A 19,578-nucleotide genomic window follows, 5' to 3' on the forward strand; every position below is an offset into this window, starting at 1 on the left:
GCAGATTGCCCCTTCATAAGCTATTTATCCGGGAATGTGCACAATTCTATATGGGGGAGATGACAAGGAAGTAGGGCCATCCCACCAGCCGCACTGAGAGACTACTTAATTTTTACCCCACTTCCCTCCCCATCCCTTTTGCTTTGTGCATCATGTCTTTTTAGATTGTAAACCTGCAGGGCGGAGACTTGTTTCACTGATTGATTGTAAGCCGCTCCAAAAATCCTTCTGGCTTAGGAGCAGGATTAAATAAATGAATGAATAAATAAATAATACAATGACAGAAAAGCAATGTTGTATGCAGAAATCAACATTCTGGAATCTCAGTTTGCATTTTCAAAAAGAAGCAAGCTTCTAGTCCTTAAAGCTGGGCTTGAAATAGCATGGACAAGGCTGGGAGGGATCCCAAAAGCCAGAAGGGAAACCAAGCAGGTTATTCAGCAGGGCAGGGCTTTGCTCATGCAGCATGAGCAAAGTTGTCTAAAAGTGGCTTAATTTGTACAACCCAGAGTTCAGCTTTTCCTGGTGGAGAATTTAAGCTGCCCTGCCTTACCTCTGCCCACTGCCACCATCCATTTAAAAGCACAGAATATACACAGCCTATCATGTACAAACTTCAGCCTTTAAACATTACTTTAAAAAAAGAACAGAAAAAGAATTTGGCCTTCAGAAAATACTTCGGAGAGATCAAAGCATTTCCCACCAAGGTCCCTTTTCCCAGGGCATCCAGACTCTTCCATCCCGAAGTTCCCTTATCACCCACGCCATGCCGTCAGGACGTTCTATATACAAACCAAGGGCCGCCCCCTTTGAAGTGCTGGATTAGCGCGGTCCAGATCCTTTACCCCAGAATAACAAACAATACAGGTTCAATCGGAGTTCTCATCGCTAGTTCATTTTTCAGCCCGAAATCCACTTTCACCAGACACAAGCAACCTTGAACTCATGGCCTTGAGGACAGATGGAAGAGATTTATCTGGTGGCAGAGCCATGAGGTTACATGGTTTGGGGGATTTTTATATTTGGGAATGTGTGTATGTGTGTGTGTGTATGTGTGTGCGTGCGTGCGTGTGTATAGGCTAACTATCTCATTTAGCTTTTATTTAAAACACTATCTCTCACACCCACTGGAAAGACAGTTATGCCATACTGTCGCATGAGAGATTTAAACAAATATTTTGATTCTGTTACCCTAATGTAGGAAGCAGAGCTGGGTTGCTTTTCATGCTGATTTTCAGCTCTCCCAATGCACCATCCAAAATGACCCCACAAAAAATTCTTTCCCCCACTCCTATGCAGCCCAAACCATAACAGAGCTAAAATTAGATTCTAATTTATTCAAAGGTAAATCTTGAAAAGGGCCCTATAAATATTGCAGAAGTGGGATCATGGTTTATGACGCTGCTCTGCTTCATAACCAATCTTAATTGCTCCCATAAAAGACAGAACCAGTGTTATCCTTGATGTTGAGGGACTGTCTCTTAAAGCAAGATGTCTTAACGGATGTTGTAAGAGAGGACCCGGCCATTGTGGGAAGAAATCCCACTGACTTTAGCCCACCAACAGTGCAAGGTGGGCGAAAACACCAGATAACAGTCTCCGTGCTCTCGTGTCATTCTTTACACGCACCTCCGAAACAGCATGGATCTTGCTCCTGCAATTTTGGGGACTCACCACCCCAAAAATAGCTAGTGTACCACTAAGAGAATGAGCTGTGAGTCTATAGGTTCAGGGGTGGGCCGATGGCTCAGTGTCTGAGCCCCTGCTTTGCATGTGAAAGGTCTCAGGTTCAGTCCCCAGTCAAAACGATCAGGTAGCAGGTGCTGGGAAAAAACCTTCTTTCAGTCAATCAAAAGGTGTGTGTTTTTTTTTAAAAAAGTTGATTAGTCTAACCAATTAATCAACTAAATATTCCATCCCTAGCTGGAACACTCCAAGGCATGAGAAGGGATTATTTGGAATTTTCCAAAACTTTTAAAGACATTGTAATTCAGTGGTTTCATACTGGAGTCTCCCTTGTTCAAAAATGGTCTCTTTTAAGGTCAGTGCAGTGTCCTGGGAGGCTGACATGTTCTCCCATTGGTTTCATGTATCTGATGAAGTGGCTCTAGTCCACGACAGCTCATGTCATAATAAATTTGTTAGCTTTTAAGGTGAAACGAGACTCTTTGTTGTTTTAGCTGCGATGGTCTAACACAGCTAACCCCTCTGGAAATCAGAATTTTCAGGGGTTACTTTGGGTTCTCCAATCCACTGCTCAAAATCATTTGAACCGAAACACACACACTAGAAAACACCACCTGGAAATCACAATCTAGAAGCGTGATGACCCCTACATCCTGCACCAGCCATCTGTTCATTCAGGTATGCGGCATTAAACGTTCCTGAGCCAGGACAACTGCTTCTGGGATGTGGCAGCGCTTGGAAAGGAAACTCCATGTCAGGTGCCAGAATGACATGATGCCACAGTCAGTGCAGGGTTTGGTCATCATAAGGATGCTGGGTCCAGCAGTATCTGTGTGATTTTCATAATATGTGCTCCGTTCTTGTTTTGGAGCTAAGCAGGGAGCGTACAATAACTTGGGGCACATTTCATAAGAAGGCACACACAGGTGGGCGCTGCCCTGCCTGCTCAAGAATCTCAGTGCATCAGACCAATGGTCCATTTAGTCCAGATCTTCTTCCCAACATTCCTTAGACTGATGTCTCCAGGAAGCTGAGGAGTGGATCCTGCTTTGGGGGCCAAATTGAATGCATATTTTGCCAACAATTAAAAAAGAACAATAAAGATATTTGGATGCCAAAATAAAGTCATAATAAAATCCTGGAACCAAAGAACACACAGATTTATGCCCTGAAATGTTTGAATCCTTGTTTACTTCTACACACCATATTTTATCCATGAAGGAGTCAAGCCATTTTATGCAAAGTTCAGGGAACTTGGTTAACATAAACTTTTAAAAAATGTTATCTTTTGATGATCCTCTTAATATGAAATAATCTCTCCCTTCCCCCCCCCGAACAAAAACAAGCCAAACGTTGGAAAGATAGTGAGTGCATTTTAAAGATGCTTCCACTTTATAAATCACGTGCGCCTGGCAACCACAGCATGTCAGTTGCAGAATGGAGTTTGCTCTGCTTTTTCAATGTCTCCCACAGATCAGGCCAAAGAGGGAGTAATGAACATAGTAAGTAGATGGTAGCAATAAATTCTTGGTAATTTATAGATCTCGTCTCCTCCTGCCATGTTCAAATGGGGTGGGAGGGCAGGGAGAGAATAATGTGTTTTCAAAGGCATCATTATTTGGCCAGTTGCTGCTGGAACAGTATTTTTGCTAGCACGTGTCCTTCCTTATATCACACCATGATCTTTAAAATCAACCAAGTATGCTCTTCTCTTGCACAAATTGTCAGTTCACCAAACACAAAATGAGAAGAGAACTAGAGTGTCCACCAAGGTCAAAAGTTCCAGCTTTCCTCCAAGGAGTTCAAGGTAGCATACACTCCCCCCACAACAACCCTGTGAGGTAGGTTAGACAGACACACACAGAGAGACAGAGAGAGAGACTGTGAGCTCTGTGGTGCAGCACAGATTTGAACTTGGATCTTCCCAATCCTGGTACCATGCTGCAGTCACTCCCCCACACTGGCTTTCTACAGGACACTGATACACAATGGTATGCTAAGCTTCATCAAGAGATGTAGCTGGTGAGAATTTAGAGGATCATCCTCAGCTGAAACATCTGAGGGATTTGAGGGGAGAAGAAAGAGTTTTGATCAGGCTTGCAAGATTTCTGAAGGCAGCGACTGTGTCTGTGCGTACACAAACACACACATACACGAAGTCACTGTTGTGTCTTCCTTGCCTCCTCCAGACGCAAGGGAAGCTTCATAACTTGGGACTCGGTGTGTCAGTGGAACATTTCATTGTTCTGTATGTACAGTAAAACCATAGTCTTTCAGGAAACCAGTTCCTGGAAGGGGGGGGGGGGTTGCAGTTCTGAAAAGCCGGTAAAACTCCAGATTCTGCCTGGCTCTGCTCATGAACCACCATGTTCCCATCCTGCCACCATTTCTGACTCAGCCAATTCTGCCCTGGCTCCACCCCAGGATGCACTAAATTCCGCCTGTCTCTGCCCCTGATTGGCTATGTTCTTGACTTGGTCTGTAAGGGAGATTGCTCGGGGCTACGGATGGGCAAGGAATTGGCTCTGGTGGGTTTTTTTAAAAATGGAGTTACCCAATTCGCAACTCCTGAGCTTTCCACAAACTGAGACAGAGTTGCATTCTGAAATCCGCATTTCTACATGCTTTCCGATGCAGCCCGGCTCAAGGATAATGCACATAAGAGGGAAAGCGCACATAAAATGTGCATATTTGAGAAAAGTGTACACAAAACAGCATTTCAGTAGTGTAAAGTACTTGGGGAAATGCAGACATTAATGCGGACGTTAGGGAAAATGAGCACAAAAAATGGATGTATTTCCTTATGGATTTTTTTATTTAAAGAATTGCAACTGAGTGCAGGAATGGGATGGAATGAACTTGACCTCAACCCCCCCTCCATACCTGTCTATCCCTACTTGGAGTCCGGATGTATGCCACCTTGAGTTCATCAGTGGAAGGAAGGCAGGATATACAAGCTCTAAATACATTTTTAAAACATTGTTTTTGAAAGGTTTGCATGAACGCAACAGGATTTTAAAACATACCTCCCTGCCTTCGTGATGATCATTTCAGTGCCAGCTTCGTGAAATTTCTTCCATAGCTCTTTCTCGTGCAGGTACACCTTGATGTTCTCAATTGTCTTCAACCAGTCACCAAACAACAAAAATAAAACGTTAGGTGGCTGCAAAAATGTAGACTGAGGAAGTCGAGCAAACCTCACAGCTACGGGGTAACTAGTAGGGGGTAACTAGTAGAGGGTAACGGACCCTGAAATTGCCACTCAGCATTGCTAACAGCAAAGAGAAGTAACCAAAATTGTTTCACTGGAGACTATCGGCCTGAAGATCTGGCTGTTTATGTCACATCAAGATGCAATCTTTATTTCACCTCTGCAGTTCCTATTGATCGGTGTTTCTCCTTTCTGCTTGTTCTCTCCTCTCACAGCTGTGCCTATTGTTACTTCTGTACTTCAGTGCTGTTTTAGTAGTGGGTTTGTTTTCTGCTTTGCATGCAGAAGGGTCCCAGGTTCCTATGTTCTGAAATATCTTTAAAAAAAATCACACACTTAAGATTAACTCCTTCACTGGGGCAGAGGGGGGGAGACACCCCTGTGTTGTGCAGTTCTATACATCCATTCCCCAACCTGGCGCCCTCCAGATGTGTGGATTACAGTGCCCTTCATCCACAGTCAAGACGGCCAGAGGTTATGGGAGTTGTAGTCCAACATATCTGGAGGACACTAGGCTGGGGAAGTCTGCTATATATGTTTACTCTAAATTAAGTCCAACTATGCTCAATGGAACCTACTCCCTAGTAAAGGTGTTTAAGATTGTAGCCTGTGGAGGCTGGTGGCTCCAATTTCGGCGGGGCTGTGATCCCATTCTGGGTTTCACTCAGAACCAGCCAAAACTCTAAAGGAGCCATCCAAGGTACTGCAGCCATTTTGGGGATAGGATCCAGCACCTTAGATAGCTCCTTCAGAGTTCTGGCTGGTTCTGACCAAAACTCAGCATGGAATCACAGCCCCACCGAAATCGGAGCCACCATCCTCCACTGATTGCAGTGGCAGCCGAAATGCTGCACTGTACAAATGTATACTTAATACTGTTGCCATCATCAGCTTTACATTCATGAAGCACATTTCAAATGTTCACAGCCCTTCACTTTTTAGCTCAGCAATGGGTACCACCAGGGATGGGCAGACTTTAGGTCTGTGGGATCTACTTGGTTTTTCACTAAGAACCCCTGGGATCTACCAACCAGAGCCAGGTGCAAAATAGTGGCTCAGGAAGGCGGATGCAGACCCAGGTGCCTCTGAGCACACGCTCAGCCCGGGAATCCGTGTTCAGAACGGAACTGGAGCTTGCACCCAAGTCCGTTCACACACAAATCTACTACTCCTGTTTCCCTTCCAAGGTTTCTTGATTTCAGCAGCTTAATTTAGGAGGAAACTAAGGTTATCTTTTGTAGGCTCTTGTTAAACCGCTGGGAACTGGGAACTTTGCTGATCTCTACAAATCACCCAGAGATCTACCAGTAGATTCCAATTTACCTTCTGCCTGCCCCCTGGCCTATAGGGTACTTTTAAAGTCGAGCGTAAATATTATGAAAGGGAGGGGTGTACATAAATACCTTAAGTAAGAAATAAATATTATTCCCATATTGCAGGTAGGGAGACTGAGGATGAGTAAACAGCAGCTTGCCTATGGCCATACACAGAGTTTCTGGCTCACTGAGCAGTCTGATTTATTCAGATCTAATCAGCGTTATTAAATCAATTGCCCTTAAATCTATGTTTTCCTGTTTAATGGCTGCTGGTTTGCATTTCACTTAATGAATTTTCTTAGATTTTTCACAATGTTCCCCTCCCCTTTCTGCTAGCAATTTGTCTTTGCTTCTCTCCTCCCTCTGATCAGCTATCAATCATTGTAGCAAACAGAGGAAAAAATTGAGCTTTAAGGCCTGGGGCGTAACCGTTATTACTTAAATGCATGTTGCGTTTATAATAGAACTGGTTAAAAAAAACAAAAAAAGCTTCACCAGCCAGTACAGCCAACCCCAGTTTCACATCTCAGTTTCCTTATTATACAACTGGTTATAATTCTGATACCAGAAAGTTGTCAGCACTTTATAAAAACACACTTACTAAATAGATTTAGCCAATCAGAAGGCAGGGTGGATTTGCAAGGTAATTTACAACCGTCCCCCCTGTTTTGGCATAAAGGTGCATAATTATACTTAATTATTGTATAAAAATGGCAGGATCTATAACTCTCTTTTCTTTTAAAAAAAATTGTATTTCTATTGAAATAATTTGTCACATAAAACTACCATGTGGTCAAAACTGGGTTCCTCTCACAAGACTAGTGAATAAACCACAAGTGTAAAAAAGCAAAGCAAAACAAGAAAGATGGCACAGGTCTTAAGCCAATCTTCACCAAATTTCTGAATTAAAATTAGAGACATGCTTCATTTTTTTTTTACACACTGGGAGACAGCGTGAAGCTGTCTTCCCGAACCTGATGCTCTCCAGATATTTTGGACTCCAACTTCCATAAGCCCCAGCTAGCATGGCCAATGATCAGGGATTCTGGGAGTTGTAGTTAGGATCTCAGAAAAATCCATGGGGAGGTGGTGGAGTTCACTGAGTTTTCCTAGGCTCGGCCCCCAGACTTCGTTTCAGTTTCCACTGTGGTGCCCAACTCAATCTGCAGTGAGTCAAGCCAGTTTGCCGATTTCCTGGGAATTCTGCACATTTTGGGGGGAAGGTTCTGCAATTTGTGCAAATTAGAGCACGGAATTTTGATACCTGACAGAGCACATCTTCTGGTACGAACCTACCCATCCACTATGGTCACCCTCTGAGGCCCTCCTCTGAGGAGGCTCAGAATGTGGCAACAAGGGAGAGGGCCTTTTCAGTGATAGCCCCCCAACTGTGGAACAATCTCCCCACTGAGGTCCACCTGGAGCCAACATTGCCAACTTTTCAGCGCCAGGTTAAAATTGTCCTCTACTCCCAGGCATTTGATGGGATTTTAGTATCCGTGGTTTATCAGCTACCAGTATCCCATTTTCATTGTTTTAAATTATTTTTAAATTATGTACATTAATGTTTTTATATCATGTTTGGCAATTTCTGTAAACTGCCCATAGATCTTTGGCCATTGGGTGGTATAAATGAAATGAAATAAATGAAAATGAAATGTTTAAGTACATCATACACACAGCTCTGGTTTAGGGCCTGGGAGGTAACAAAATGCTTCTGGAACATAAGAAGCTGCTTTATGTCTTCTCAGACTATTTGTCCAGCTAGTACAGAATTATCTGCTCCAACTACCAGTGGGGCTCCAAGGTCTCACGCAGAGAAGGAGTTTTCCCATAACCTGCTACACAATCTTTTTTTAAGTGGGGAAACCAGGGATTGAACCTGCATTCAGAGCAGGAACTCTACCACTGAGCTACCCCAAAGAAGTTCCATTCTTATTTGTGCAATGGAATGGCTTGAAAATGATCAGCCAGACCTTCGGCTGCAGAGAGGTCTCTAGTACATAGGAAGCTGCCTTTTTACCAGGTCAAATTATTTGCCCATCTAGCCAGTATTATCTGGCTGGCTGGCCATCGTTCGCCAGGGTCCCATGCCAGGAAGGGTTCTTCCCATCACCTGCTCCCTTATACTGTTAACTGTTCTACCACTGAGCTATAGTCCTTCCTTCTCTCAAGCAACAAACCTGACTATAAACGTTTCCCCCAGAAAATCCCCCCTCCCTTACCTCCAAAATCCCCCCTTACCTCCAAAATCACCCCTCCCTTACCCAGAAAATCCCCCCTTACCTCCAAAATCCCCCCTTACCTCCAAAATCCCCCTCCCTTACCCAGAAAATCCCCCTCCCTTACCCAGAAAATCCCCCCTCCCTTACCTCCAAATTACTAGCCTGCATACAAGCTACGAAATCACTCAGCAATTATGACCTGTGGTCCTTACACTGCCTCTCCCCCACGCCCAGCTTAGAGGGTATTACTTCAACTTGAATGGGCTTGTGTAAACAGGACACATACCTGCTCTGGATCTGGAACCTGTGGACTGTTCAGAGGCGTGCTGCTGACTCCTGCGACACCGAGAACTGGGGAGCCGGCCGTGGTTTCAACATGGCCAGGGGGCTGAGGGGCTGCAAACCCGTCCTCTGCTTCAGACAGGCTTTTCTCCTGGAGCATCTCCTTAAAGAAGCAAAGAGGTTTCAACCTACTGCACAGCCTTCCAGGCTGCACAAACAAAGAAGAGTTTGCACAGTTTGTTACCCTACGGAAGACAGTGGGACAAAAATAAGTAACGATGCAAAGCAATTTGGCTCTTCCCTGTCTCCCAGAACCTGTGAAACCAACATAATTCTATTCCGGAAGAGGAGCTAAGTCAGTTTGTTGTAGCAAAGACAACAGAGAGCCCTGTGGAATCTTAAAGGACAAATATGTCCACTTTGATTTCTCTGTTTCTCATTTTCCCCATTAGTTTGTCTCAAACTTTGAGAATTTTCCAATCTCAAATTTGGTTAGTCTGAAACTTTGAAGTTTTTTTTTTAATTGCATGAAAATTCACACACTTTTGTGTGCATTTCTCTTAATACATGCATTTTTGTATACAATTTTGCAAGCAATTTTTTTTAATATAATACATTTTTAACATTTTCACAGATATATGCATTTTTATGTGCCCTTCCCCCTAATATACATGTTTTCGTGCACATTTTTAATTGGAGAACTCCACTGCAAAATTTGGAGAAGGGCAAATTTTGAAGGGTAGCTGAGTACAAAACTGAGTTCAAAGTGAAAATTAGATGAGTTCGTATTAAAATGTGAACCAAACACATTCTCCCCTATCCTACCTTAAAGGCTTTAATGGTCTGGCAACACCTCTCATAATTGTCCTCAGAAAACTGAACTATATCCCACCCCCAGAGTAAAAATTAGCTCAGTTCATTTTGAGCACAATAACAAGGCAAACCAGACTCTGATCTCTGAGCTTTTCCAGACTCCCCCCGCTCCACCCCACACACAGACACACACCACCACCTTAATGCTGTTTCATCAGCAATGGTGGAAAAGAGGCTTCTGTCTCCCACTCCGCCAAGCCAGGTGCCCTGGGAAACGTAGTTTTCCTAGTACTATTGACGTCTGCAGGAAGAGAGGAGTTTGAGTTTCTTCCAATTAAAATCTGAGCCAGAGAAGAACTCTTGGGGTCATAATGCTTATCTCATATTCCAAGTCACCAAAATTCACATTTCAGATCCAGGGATTACAAAATGCGATGTCATCAATAAAAGCTTTATTGTGGCATAAGCATCTAGGAACTAGAACCAACAACACCAGCAGTGCTGGGCAAAGTTGGTTCTCCATCCTACAAAAGGTTCTGACACAATTAGTGTGCAATCCTATGCATGTTTAGACTGGAGAATGCTGGGAGTTGTAGGTCTTTTTTCTATCTCAACATGCATAGCATTGCATCCTGAATTGCTTAGTTTGGATGACTCTTTGTTTTAAAATGCATCCCTCAAAGCTTTAGCCTTGCCGATCTGACAGCCTCTTCCACGTTAAATTATTGCACTTGCTTCATATACACTCGACAATCCTCTATAATCCATATAATTCATGATGGAGTGCTCTCCTGCTATGAATCTACCCCGTACACTGTGATCATCCTCTGAGGCATTTCCAATGAGTGCCTCCTACAAGGAACGTTTGGAGGATAGCAACAAGGGAGAGGGCCTTCTCAGTGGTGGCCCCCGATTATGGAATGCACTCCTCACTGAGGCCTGCCTGGCACCAACATTGTTGTCTTTTTGGTGCCAGGTTAAGACTTTCCTCTACTCCCAGGCATTTGATATACAAGGTTCTAAGGGGTCATGCAATGTATTGTTGTTGCACTTTTTGATAGGATTGGACTCCCCTCTGCTCGGCCTCTGGGACTCCAGTCTGCGGACCGCTGAGCTACCATTTTGCATAAAATGGTGGCTCATTCTTTTACGGAAAAGGCCTTTTATGCAAATGGCGGCTGTAAAGCAGCCATTTATACAAGATTACAGGGGTAAATGGATCATTTATGTTTTTAATCTTGAGTAAATGGCTGCTTTACAGCTGCCATTTACATAAAAGGCCCTTTATGTGAAAGAACGAGCTGCCATTTTTATGCAAAATGGCGGCTCGCTGAGGGATCAGGCAGCCATTCGCAGGGGAACCCAGGGACTGCCTGGAGGCTTGCCAGATGTGGCAAGCAGGGGCTGGCGGCCAGCAGGGGGCCAGCAAGTGGTGCACGAAGCAGACTTGGGTGAGTCCGTCCATCCTTACTTGTTGACTGTTTAAAATAGTTATATTTTTGTATGTAACTATGTTATTACATTGTACGTTTGAGGTTTTAATTTTTGCAAACCACCCAGAGAGCTTTGGCTACTGGGCTGTATAGAAATGTAATAAATGAAATGAAGTGTTTTCTTATCTATCAGGATTCATATGCCAAAAGTTTATAGATGGCATGGCCAGCCCTACCATTAGGTAGTGAGGCAGGAGCAGTGGTGAAGCACTGGAGAGCAGAGATATGTGTGCCGTGCTTTCTGCTCTGGGCCTCCTAAGCTAGCCTGCTGTCTTCAGGTGCCATGAAGGACAATAGTCTATCACCAGTGCTGAAGTAAGATTCAACTATTTTATCCCCAGCGTTCATCTATATGAAGCTGTTGGAAGTGATAACTCGGAGATTTGCTACAAGGTGCCATCAGTATGCCAATGACATCCAGCTCAATTTCTCTGTAACGTTTGAGTCAGGAGAGGGCCTGCATGTTCTGAACAAGTGCCTGAATACACTCATAGGCTGGATGAGGGCCAATACATTGAAACTGAATCCTGATAAGACAGAGACACTATGGGTGGATGGTTCCCAGATCCAGGAATTGAAGGAACAGGTCCTTCATTTGTGGTGCTCTGGATCCACCTTTCTCACTAGAGGCCCAGGTGGCCTCAGTGGTTCGGAGCACCCATTACCAACTTCAGCTGGTGCGACAACTACGCCTGTTCTTGGATAGGGGCAGTCTAGCCATGGTGGTTCAAGCACTGGTAACCTCGTAGCTAGATTACTGCAATGCACTCTATGTGGGGCTGCCCTTCCACCTGGTTTGGAAGCTGCAGCTAGTGCAGAACACAGGAACTAAGATGCTCAGTGGCCCACCCAGCCATACTCTCATTACACCTGTGTTAAAAGAACTGTACTGCCTGCCTATTAGATACCAAGCCATGTACAAGGTTACGTTGTTGACATACAAAGCCCTAAACAACTCAGAACCAAGATACCTAGCAGACTGTCTTCCCCTATAATTACACAGAACTTTAAGATAATTGCTGGTCATTCTGCGACCAACAGAATATTGGCATGTAAAATCTCAAAGGTGATGCCCACCTCTGGAACACCGTCCCCCATGTGTTTAGGGGGCAGTAAAAGTGGTATGTTTTAAATGCCTCCTGAAAATCCATTTGTTCATGCAGGCTTTCACTGGCTTGTAATTAACTGTAATTAATCACACGCTGCTCCATCTTTGTATTGCCTTGTATTGCTATTGCAGTTGAAATTGTTTTTAATGGTGTATTTTAAATAGTGATTTTAATATTTATATGTAAACCGCTTAGAGGTTTTATTATATTAACTGGCATATGATCAATCAGTCATCAGTAACTGATAATTCAGTTGGCTTTTGTACATGGAATGGGGAGGGTGCCATCTTGTCTTTTGCCTCAGGCAGCAAAATGTCCTGGGATGGCCGGATTAATGGGTGCATCAGAACAGGTGTCTACCCTACAAATGCAAGCCAGTTTCAAGCCTGTTTAACTGTTGTGACTCCCATGTATGAAGGCAAACAAAGAAACCTCAGCATCCCACCACGGAGTGTATTTCCCAAGATAGTTTGATGGAAACCATGATGAATTCAAGTGGTTTGAAACTGATAGGACTTTTGTTCAGCGGCTGTGTTCATCATCTCCTTTTTGCTCCTGCCTTCTCTTCTCTCCTATCTCTAATATCTTCTGCAGTATGGAGAATATTCCATTCCCATGCTAATCTTGCCAGCACTGCAACACATTTTCCTCTAGATGGAATACATGGCCATCTTGAGGGAAATGGCCATGTATCCCCCACCCCGCTGCAGGGTCAGCCACTCTGCCTTGTTGGACAAACACAGTGGAGGAAGCCAAATAAGAAAGCATTATTTTTTGTAAGGGGAAATCACTACACAGCAAAACGACAGAAGCAGCTGTGGTTCAGCTGGGGCCCTATCCTATAGGGTAACTCAGAATTTTCGTTAATCTGTCCTTCCTTCTGAATTGGACCCAGATTTTTTTTCTCTAAACTGGAAACCAGGTGGAGGGATGACGGTGTGAGTAAAAGCAAACAGCTTCACACAGGTGCAAAGAATGGTGACCATTGAAAGAGGTTGGGAAATATTTCCCTGCTTCCAAAGGCTAAAGTTCAGGCCCCAATATCTAAATCTAAGTATCAACATTCTTTACCACTAGGGTTTACAACAGAGAAGGACCTTCCTTTCAAGACCCACAGTGGAACGGGAACATGAAGATTAAGGCAGAAATGGCTAACTCAAACACAGTTACACTGAAGGAGTTTACTTATAAAGTTTGTTAGGTGCAGTAGTGTAGCAGAACCAGGCCTCACACGAACACAGCACCAGCACTTTTGTATTAGCAGGGACGCTGACATCATTGGATGTCACTCAGAATTCCTTGTTCCCAGCTGCAATGCTCACAGTAGCTGCGTGGGGAGGGGGCGATGATTAATTTTCCCAACAACAATATATTGCTCGTTGTTCTTTGGGGTGGCTTGATCTTGAATAGGCAACTCAGTCTCATTAGCTTTACAAAAAGCTGCTCCTAGCAGATGAAAACTCCTAGAACTGGCTCACTGATATAAATCAACACAGCTGCCTGCAATTTGGGACCCTTCTATGAGAACTGCTCTGCAAAATGTACCACTACGCCACTCGTTAGATGTGCTATAACATTATTTATTACATTTATATCCCACCTTCCTTCCATTGTGGAACTCAAGGTGTCTACATGTGGTTCCCAGATGGTCTCCCTTCCAAGCACTGACCAGACCCAGACTAGCTCAGCTTCAGCTGGGAGAAATAGAAAACTTGTTTTCAAAGGTTCACAGCTGCACCACACTCACCACACAATGCCATCTGCACAACTTGTAACCATCAACTTAGATATGGTCCACCATGTTTGATGGTCCGACAGGTGTTTGTCAGCCTCATCTGATTTTTACAGTTGCAGGCGGGCAGCAACACAAAACCCATAGTGGGCAACCATACATGGCTGCTAGGCTGTGCCAAGCTTCGTGGGTTATGAGTCATAGCAGCCTGTGTTAAAGGATGTAGCTTCCTGGGCATGACTGCTGGCAGCTTTGGGATCCCATCTGGCAGTGGGTTAGAAAATGCACAAAATAAATCTAATTATTTCCAGGAAACTTTGAGGTCTGGCACTACTTTTTAACCACTTGCCCTTGAAGTCCAGTTCTAATCCAATCGAAAGCAAACCTCGACTGCTTATCTTCCTTTCCTAGCTGGTATTGTTTTTAAAAGATCATATTTTAAAAGATCATATTCTATTATTATTGTATGGTATTTTTATCAATGTGAGCCACTGTTGAATGCTGCATGAGCAGAAGAGTGGGATATACATTAAATAATTAATAAATATCATTAAACCACCCCCATTCATTCACAGATTCACATGAAGTACTTCAGCCAAACATATCAACCACCATGGTTGAAAAGTGTGGTGCAGAAGTTGAACAGGGTTAAGGCAATAGTTCCGCCTGTCATAATTCATTCACGGTAGTTCATTCACACATGGGATTCATCACTTGATGCTACAAGTCAAGAAACAATGAACTTGCATTGCGAAGCGCCATAGTTCAGCATTGGCTTTGCATGCGGAAGGTCCCAGGTGTGCCTCAATTGTTCACATTTTTGAAATGTACACATTTTTCTCCCATTGATTAAAGCACATTTATGCATATTTTTATGCACATTTTTTTCAAACGCATGCTTTTTTCCAGACACGTTTTTGTTGTTCCACAAATCCAACCGCAAACTCAGAAATGCACATACTTCAACGGCAGATTTCATTTGGGTCTGCATTCAGTTTCGGGAGGTGCAGACTGAGTAAATTCCAGTCAAAAATGAAATGAACTTCTCAGACCTTCCTACTCGAGAGGTGGCTGAACCCACCTCCTGGGGTCAAACAAAGTAGTGGAGGGATTTCAGTGATAGGTGGAAATCTGTGAAACACACCTGGATGGATTTGAGTGCCATGCCTCCTCTCCTTCCAGCATCACACCAACTGACAACTAAACATGGTTTAATGGAACTTGCTTCCCTAAAGCCAGCTTGAGTGCCATTTTCTTGGTGGAAAGGCAGGGTGCAAACCAAATAAATATGTAAATAAATAAAGATGCTCCAGAGCAATGGTCCACACAGATCTGTGTTGTGTTTCTAATAATACATAGTGAGATTCACACACACACACACACACACACACACACAGAAGCTCATAAGCAGGATGCAAATGGGACAGGCATTCTCTTATGTCTTCAACATCTGGTATTCCAAGATATATTGCTGCTGCATGTGGAGTCTCCATTTTGCTACCATAGCTAATAGCTTTCCATGTATATCTAAAGCTATGGGTCACTGAGAAGTCTGCAATGGATTCAAATGAATTTGGATTCAATGAGTTTGGATTAAAAAAAAAATTCTGAGTGATGCTGATTCTGCAGAACTTATGGACTGGTTTTTAACTTTTGGGGTGCTATGGTCCATGGGTCATGAAGAGTCAGAAACAACTTAACGACTGAACAACGGCACTTTACCGCTAATATGCATTAGCTCAAATCCCCCCCGCCAAAGTGAAAAAACGGTCTGCAAGTCCATGGAATTAATTAAAGCACATTAACGCTGATGCGAATTAGTGCAAGGAGAACTAAATTCTCTTTATCAACGAGCCGATGACAGAACAAAAGACGCCTAACAATCCGTGAAACTCAGATAGTACATCCCTATCTAAGGTAGGGGTGGGGAAAGTGTAGCCCTACAGATATTACTGGACAGCCTCATCAGGCCAGCCAGTGACACGAATGGCCTGGGATACTGGGTGTTCCAGTCCATCAACATCTGGAAGGCTGCAGAGGTTCACCTGAGGCTCCAGCCAAACCTGCTGGGCCTCATGGTTGCTTTGCATGAATGGAACTGACAGTAAAAAACACCCAGCGCTCCCCTACGGCTAGTCAGTACAAAGGAAGACTGGTTGCAGTGGGCAAACTGGGAAGCGTGTTGGCCAGGTCTGATCTTCAAACCATTGACAAGTTTATGTAGAACCTCAATGTTCTTCCGAAGGAACAGTTTGCAGGCATGTATGGGCAGGGGAGATACGGCACATCACGTGCAGGAGTCATTTCACTGCAATCAAGAGGGCATCCATCTTATAGGGAGCAGAGTTATGAGAGAATCAGAGGGTAAACACTGGGAACCAGGAAAGAGAGCTGGTTTGTGGGATGGGGGTAAGGAATTAAAGCCCGGAACATGCCTCCAAAGAGAATGACTTCATTCACCCACGCACCCTCAACACTCAGTACACACACTCTCCAGGTTTGGTTCACATTATATCCAAATTCATTTTGGGTCTAAGCCAGTTGGGAACTTGCTTGGTCTAATCTCATGGAACAGAAGTGGCTAGACTCCCTAATGGATATAAACCATAGGCCCCAGAGTGGGCCAACACATGGCTTTTTATCTCTCTCTGTGTGTCTGTCTGCATGGTGTAGCAAACATGGTTTGAGATACATTTTTCTCCCTCTCTCATATAGAACCCATGGTCATCCCGTGAAGATGATTGGTGGGAGATTCAGGACAGATAAAAGGACGTCTTCACACAGCAAATAGTTGAACTATGGAATTCACTTTCACAAGATGTAGCGATGGACACCAATTTGAATGGCTTTAAAAGGGGGTTAGACAAATTCCTGGAGAAGGCTATCAATGGCTGCTAGTCCTATATGCTCCCTCCAGAATCAGAGGCAGTAGGGGAACATTGCTGGGGAACATGGGTGGGAGGGTGCTGTTGCATTCATGTCCTGCTTGTGGGTTTCCCACAGACAGCTGGTTGGCCGCTGTGTGAACAGAATGCTGGTCTATGTTTGGTATTGTATATTTCATTTATAAAGATATAATAAATAAAAATATATATTCAAGAAAAGAATGCTGGTCTAAATGGACCCTTGGTCTGATCCACTATGGCTCTTATGTTCTTATGTGTGTACATTTATTATTAATAATAATAATAATACATTTATATCCTGCCTTTTCCTGCAAGGAGTTCAAGGCGGTGTACGTGATCCTCCTCCTTTTCATTTTATCCTCACAGCAACAATCCTGTGAGGTAGATGAGGCTGAGAGTCAGTGACTGGCCCAAAGTCACCCAGTCAGCTTCATGACTGTTCATGTCATGGTTCACAGTTCATGGGGTTCATGGGGACTAGAACCCAGATCTCCCAAATCCCAGTCCATCACTCTAACCACTACCCCACACTGGTTCTCTATTTACCAAGTTCCTGCAGCTTCTTTCATAGGTGCGCTTCAGATTTTCCAAACAAATGCTTGAGATCGAGGGGTAAAATGTGTATTTCAACCCCACCATGCTCCCTCAAAATCAATATGAGATAGCACAAAACAATTGTGTGGATTTTCTTTTTAGCCATTTCTGTGGCAGAGATGCGCCTTGACTCCTCAGACACCAGGTCCCAATTTCAGAATTCTGGGAGCCCTCTTGTGTATCCATGCATGTTGGATGGGGAGAAGCAACTTCTTAAACCATCAAAACCTTAGCAAAAAGCATCAACCATTATATTTATATGTTAGGGACCAAGGCTCAGTAGTTTGCAAAGCCGAGGGCTTGATGGGTGTTGATTCTCTGGTCTTCTACCCTTGGAAATATCTGTCTCTCCCTTAAATCCAGACATTATATAAAAACAACAGAGGCTCCCACCAGAAATAATCCAAAATCCACACAGTGTAATACCTTTATTATTAAGCCAACTCAAAGATCACCAAAAATGTGCAGGCTTTTTATAACATTTTGCCTGATGAGGAGGAGATCTCAAAAGCCTGCCTGGTTCTTAAGATCTTTGGGAGAGGCCCTTCTTTCAAGACGGCCACCTTCAGAGCCACACTGGGTGGCAATGCGAAAGAGGGCCTTCTTGGTAGCCACTCCCAGGCTGTGGAACTCCCTGCCAAGGGAGGCTAAGTTCACTCCCTCTCTGCTGTCCTTCTGCCAGTAGGCAAAAACCACTTCATTCAAGCGGGCCTTTGGTGTTTAAGCAGGTCTGTTGAGCTGGATGCTGCTTTTACTCTGTTGTGTTTTTAATTGTGTCTGAATATATTGGCTTATTGTTGTTTTTATCAGTGATTGTAAGCCGCCCTGAGTGCCATCTTTGGTAGAAAGGTGAGGTACAAATCAAATAAAAACCTTGCACATTTTTGTGGTCTTTGAGTTGGCCTAGTAAAGGTATTACACTATATGAGTTTTAGACTTTATATAGATTGTATTACTGAATTTCCTAAGAAGGTATATTTTGAATCTGGAATTTTAATTTTCAAATTCAGCTATTACTTTAAGGCAGCTACATCACAAATATCAGCAACTATTGAGGAGGATGATAGTGTTCTCCCCATTTTTTAACCTCTCTTGCATCAGATTTGCCAACTGGCCAGAAAAAAATAGCTTGGCCTGCTCTTACACCTTTAGCAGCAACTTGATCTACAGGACCCACGAGATTAAGCTTTTCAGAGCATGGAGATAACACACACACACACAAAAGATTACCTATACATGACTACCTGCTCATGTTTTCAGATCACACTGCTCTTAATGGCACAGTAGTCAGAGCCAATAAAAAATTTGGCAACCAGTCCCCAGTTTACCGAGCCTACTATTTTTCAACCAATCCTCTTGCCCCTTCCCAAATCTGGAGACAGACAATGAATGCCATCCAGTTAAATCTGATGGTCATTATTAAATCCCACTGAAGAAAGCAGTCAGACTTTAGTCAAAACTAACTCCAGGAAAAGTTCGATAGCAATTCGACTAGAGAAGGAGTACCACTGACTCTGTGAAATTTACTTCTGAGTAAATGTCCACAGGATCCGACTGTTAGTCATGCCATGATTTATAAATTACTATCAATTCAAAAACCACGATAGAATAGTATCTTTTAGGGCCAACCCAGAAAATGTCACAAAATGGCATGCAAACTTTCTCCAGGGCTCTTCACCATCCAGGGTGGATTGGTCTTAATCAAAGCTATTATCCTACTACAGCTTTTCAACATTTCCTAATGAAGTAACATTAAGAAACATGCCTTCTTATGATTCTTTGTATGCTTGTTATGATTATGTCTCACTGGACTAGGGCCAATACATTTTCAAGTGAGTTTAAAGAGGTTTGAGAAAAGTACCAATGCCTATGGCTCATTCATTTGGTCACACGATTACTTCTGGTTAAATAGGTTTTGGAAATGATATAAAAGCTCCAAGACCTGTTTTGTCACCAGAGGCAAAAGTGCATGCACAAACCAAGGAACAGCAATTGTCCTTTCATGTCTAGGATTTTGTTCAGTTTATTTTTTAATATGAACTTCATAAACAGACATTGAGATTTTAAGAAACCGAATGTGGAAGAAACAGAAACTGACAAATGCATCCATCCAGCCCCAGGGATTTCAGCGCGCAGCTCTTAAAAGTCTGGATTTGGATCCCTGTGTATGAACCATGTTAGCACTGAATTGGGGTTGCCACCTCTTTTTTT

The 19,578-nt window shown here is 43.4% G+C and overlaps 1 protein-coding gene across 1 annotated transcript in view; it reads right to left on the bottom strand.

The window, feature by feature from the left end:
* TBX4 (T-box transcription factor 4) overlaps window positions 1–19,578 on the bottom strand; it is a 123,066-nt gene that overhangs the window by 49,670 nt on the left and 53,818 nt on the right. The window contains exons 2-3 of the mRNA XM_084823018.1: window positions 8,725–8,883; window positions 4,713–4,807 (exon numbers count right to left, since the gene is read on the bottom strand). Of these exons, the coding sequence (XP_084679144.1) occupies window positions 4,713–4,807; window positions 8,725–8,883 (254 nt within the window). The remainder of the gene's footprint in view (window positions 1–4,712; window positions 4,808–8,724; window positions 8,884–19,578) is intronic.

This window comes from Heloderma suspectum, chromosome 16, assembly GCF_057233095.1.
Source record: "Heloderma suspectum isolate Gila_16-S chromosome 16, 16-S_ref, whole genome shotgun sequence".
NCBI classification, from domain to species: domain Eukaryota; kingdom Metazoa; phylum Chordata; class Lepidosauria; order Squamata; family Helodermatidae; genus Heloderma; species Heloderma suspectum.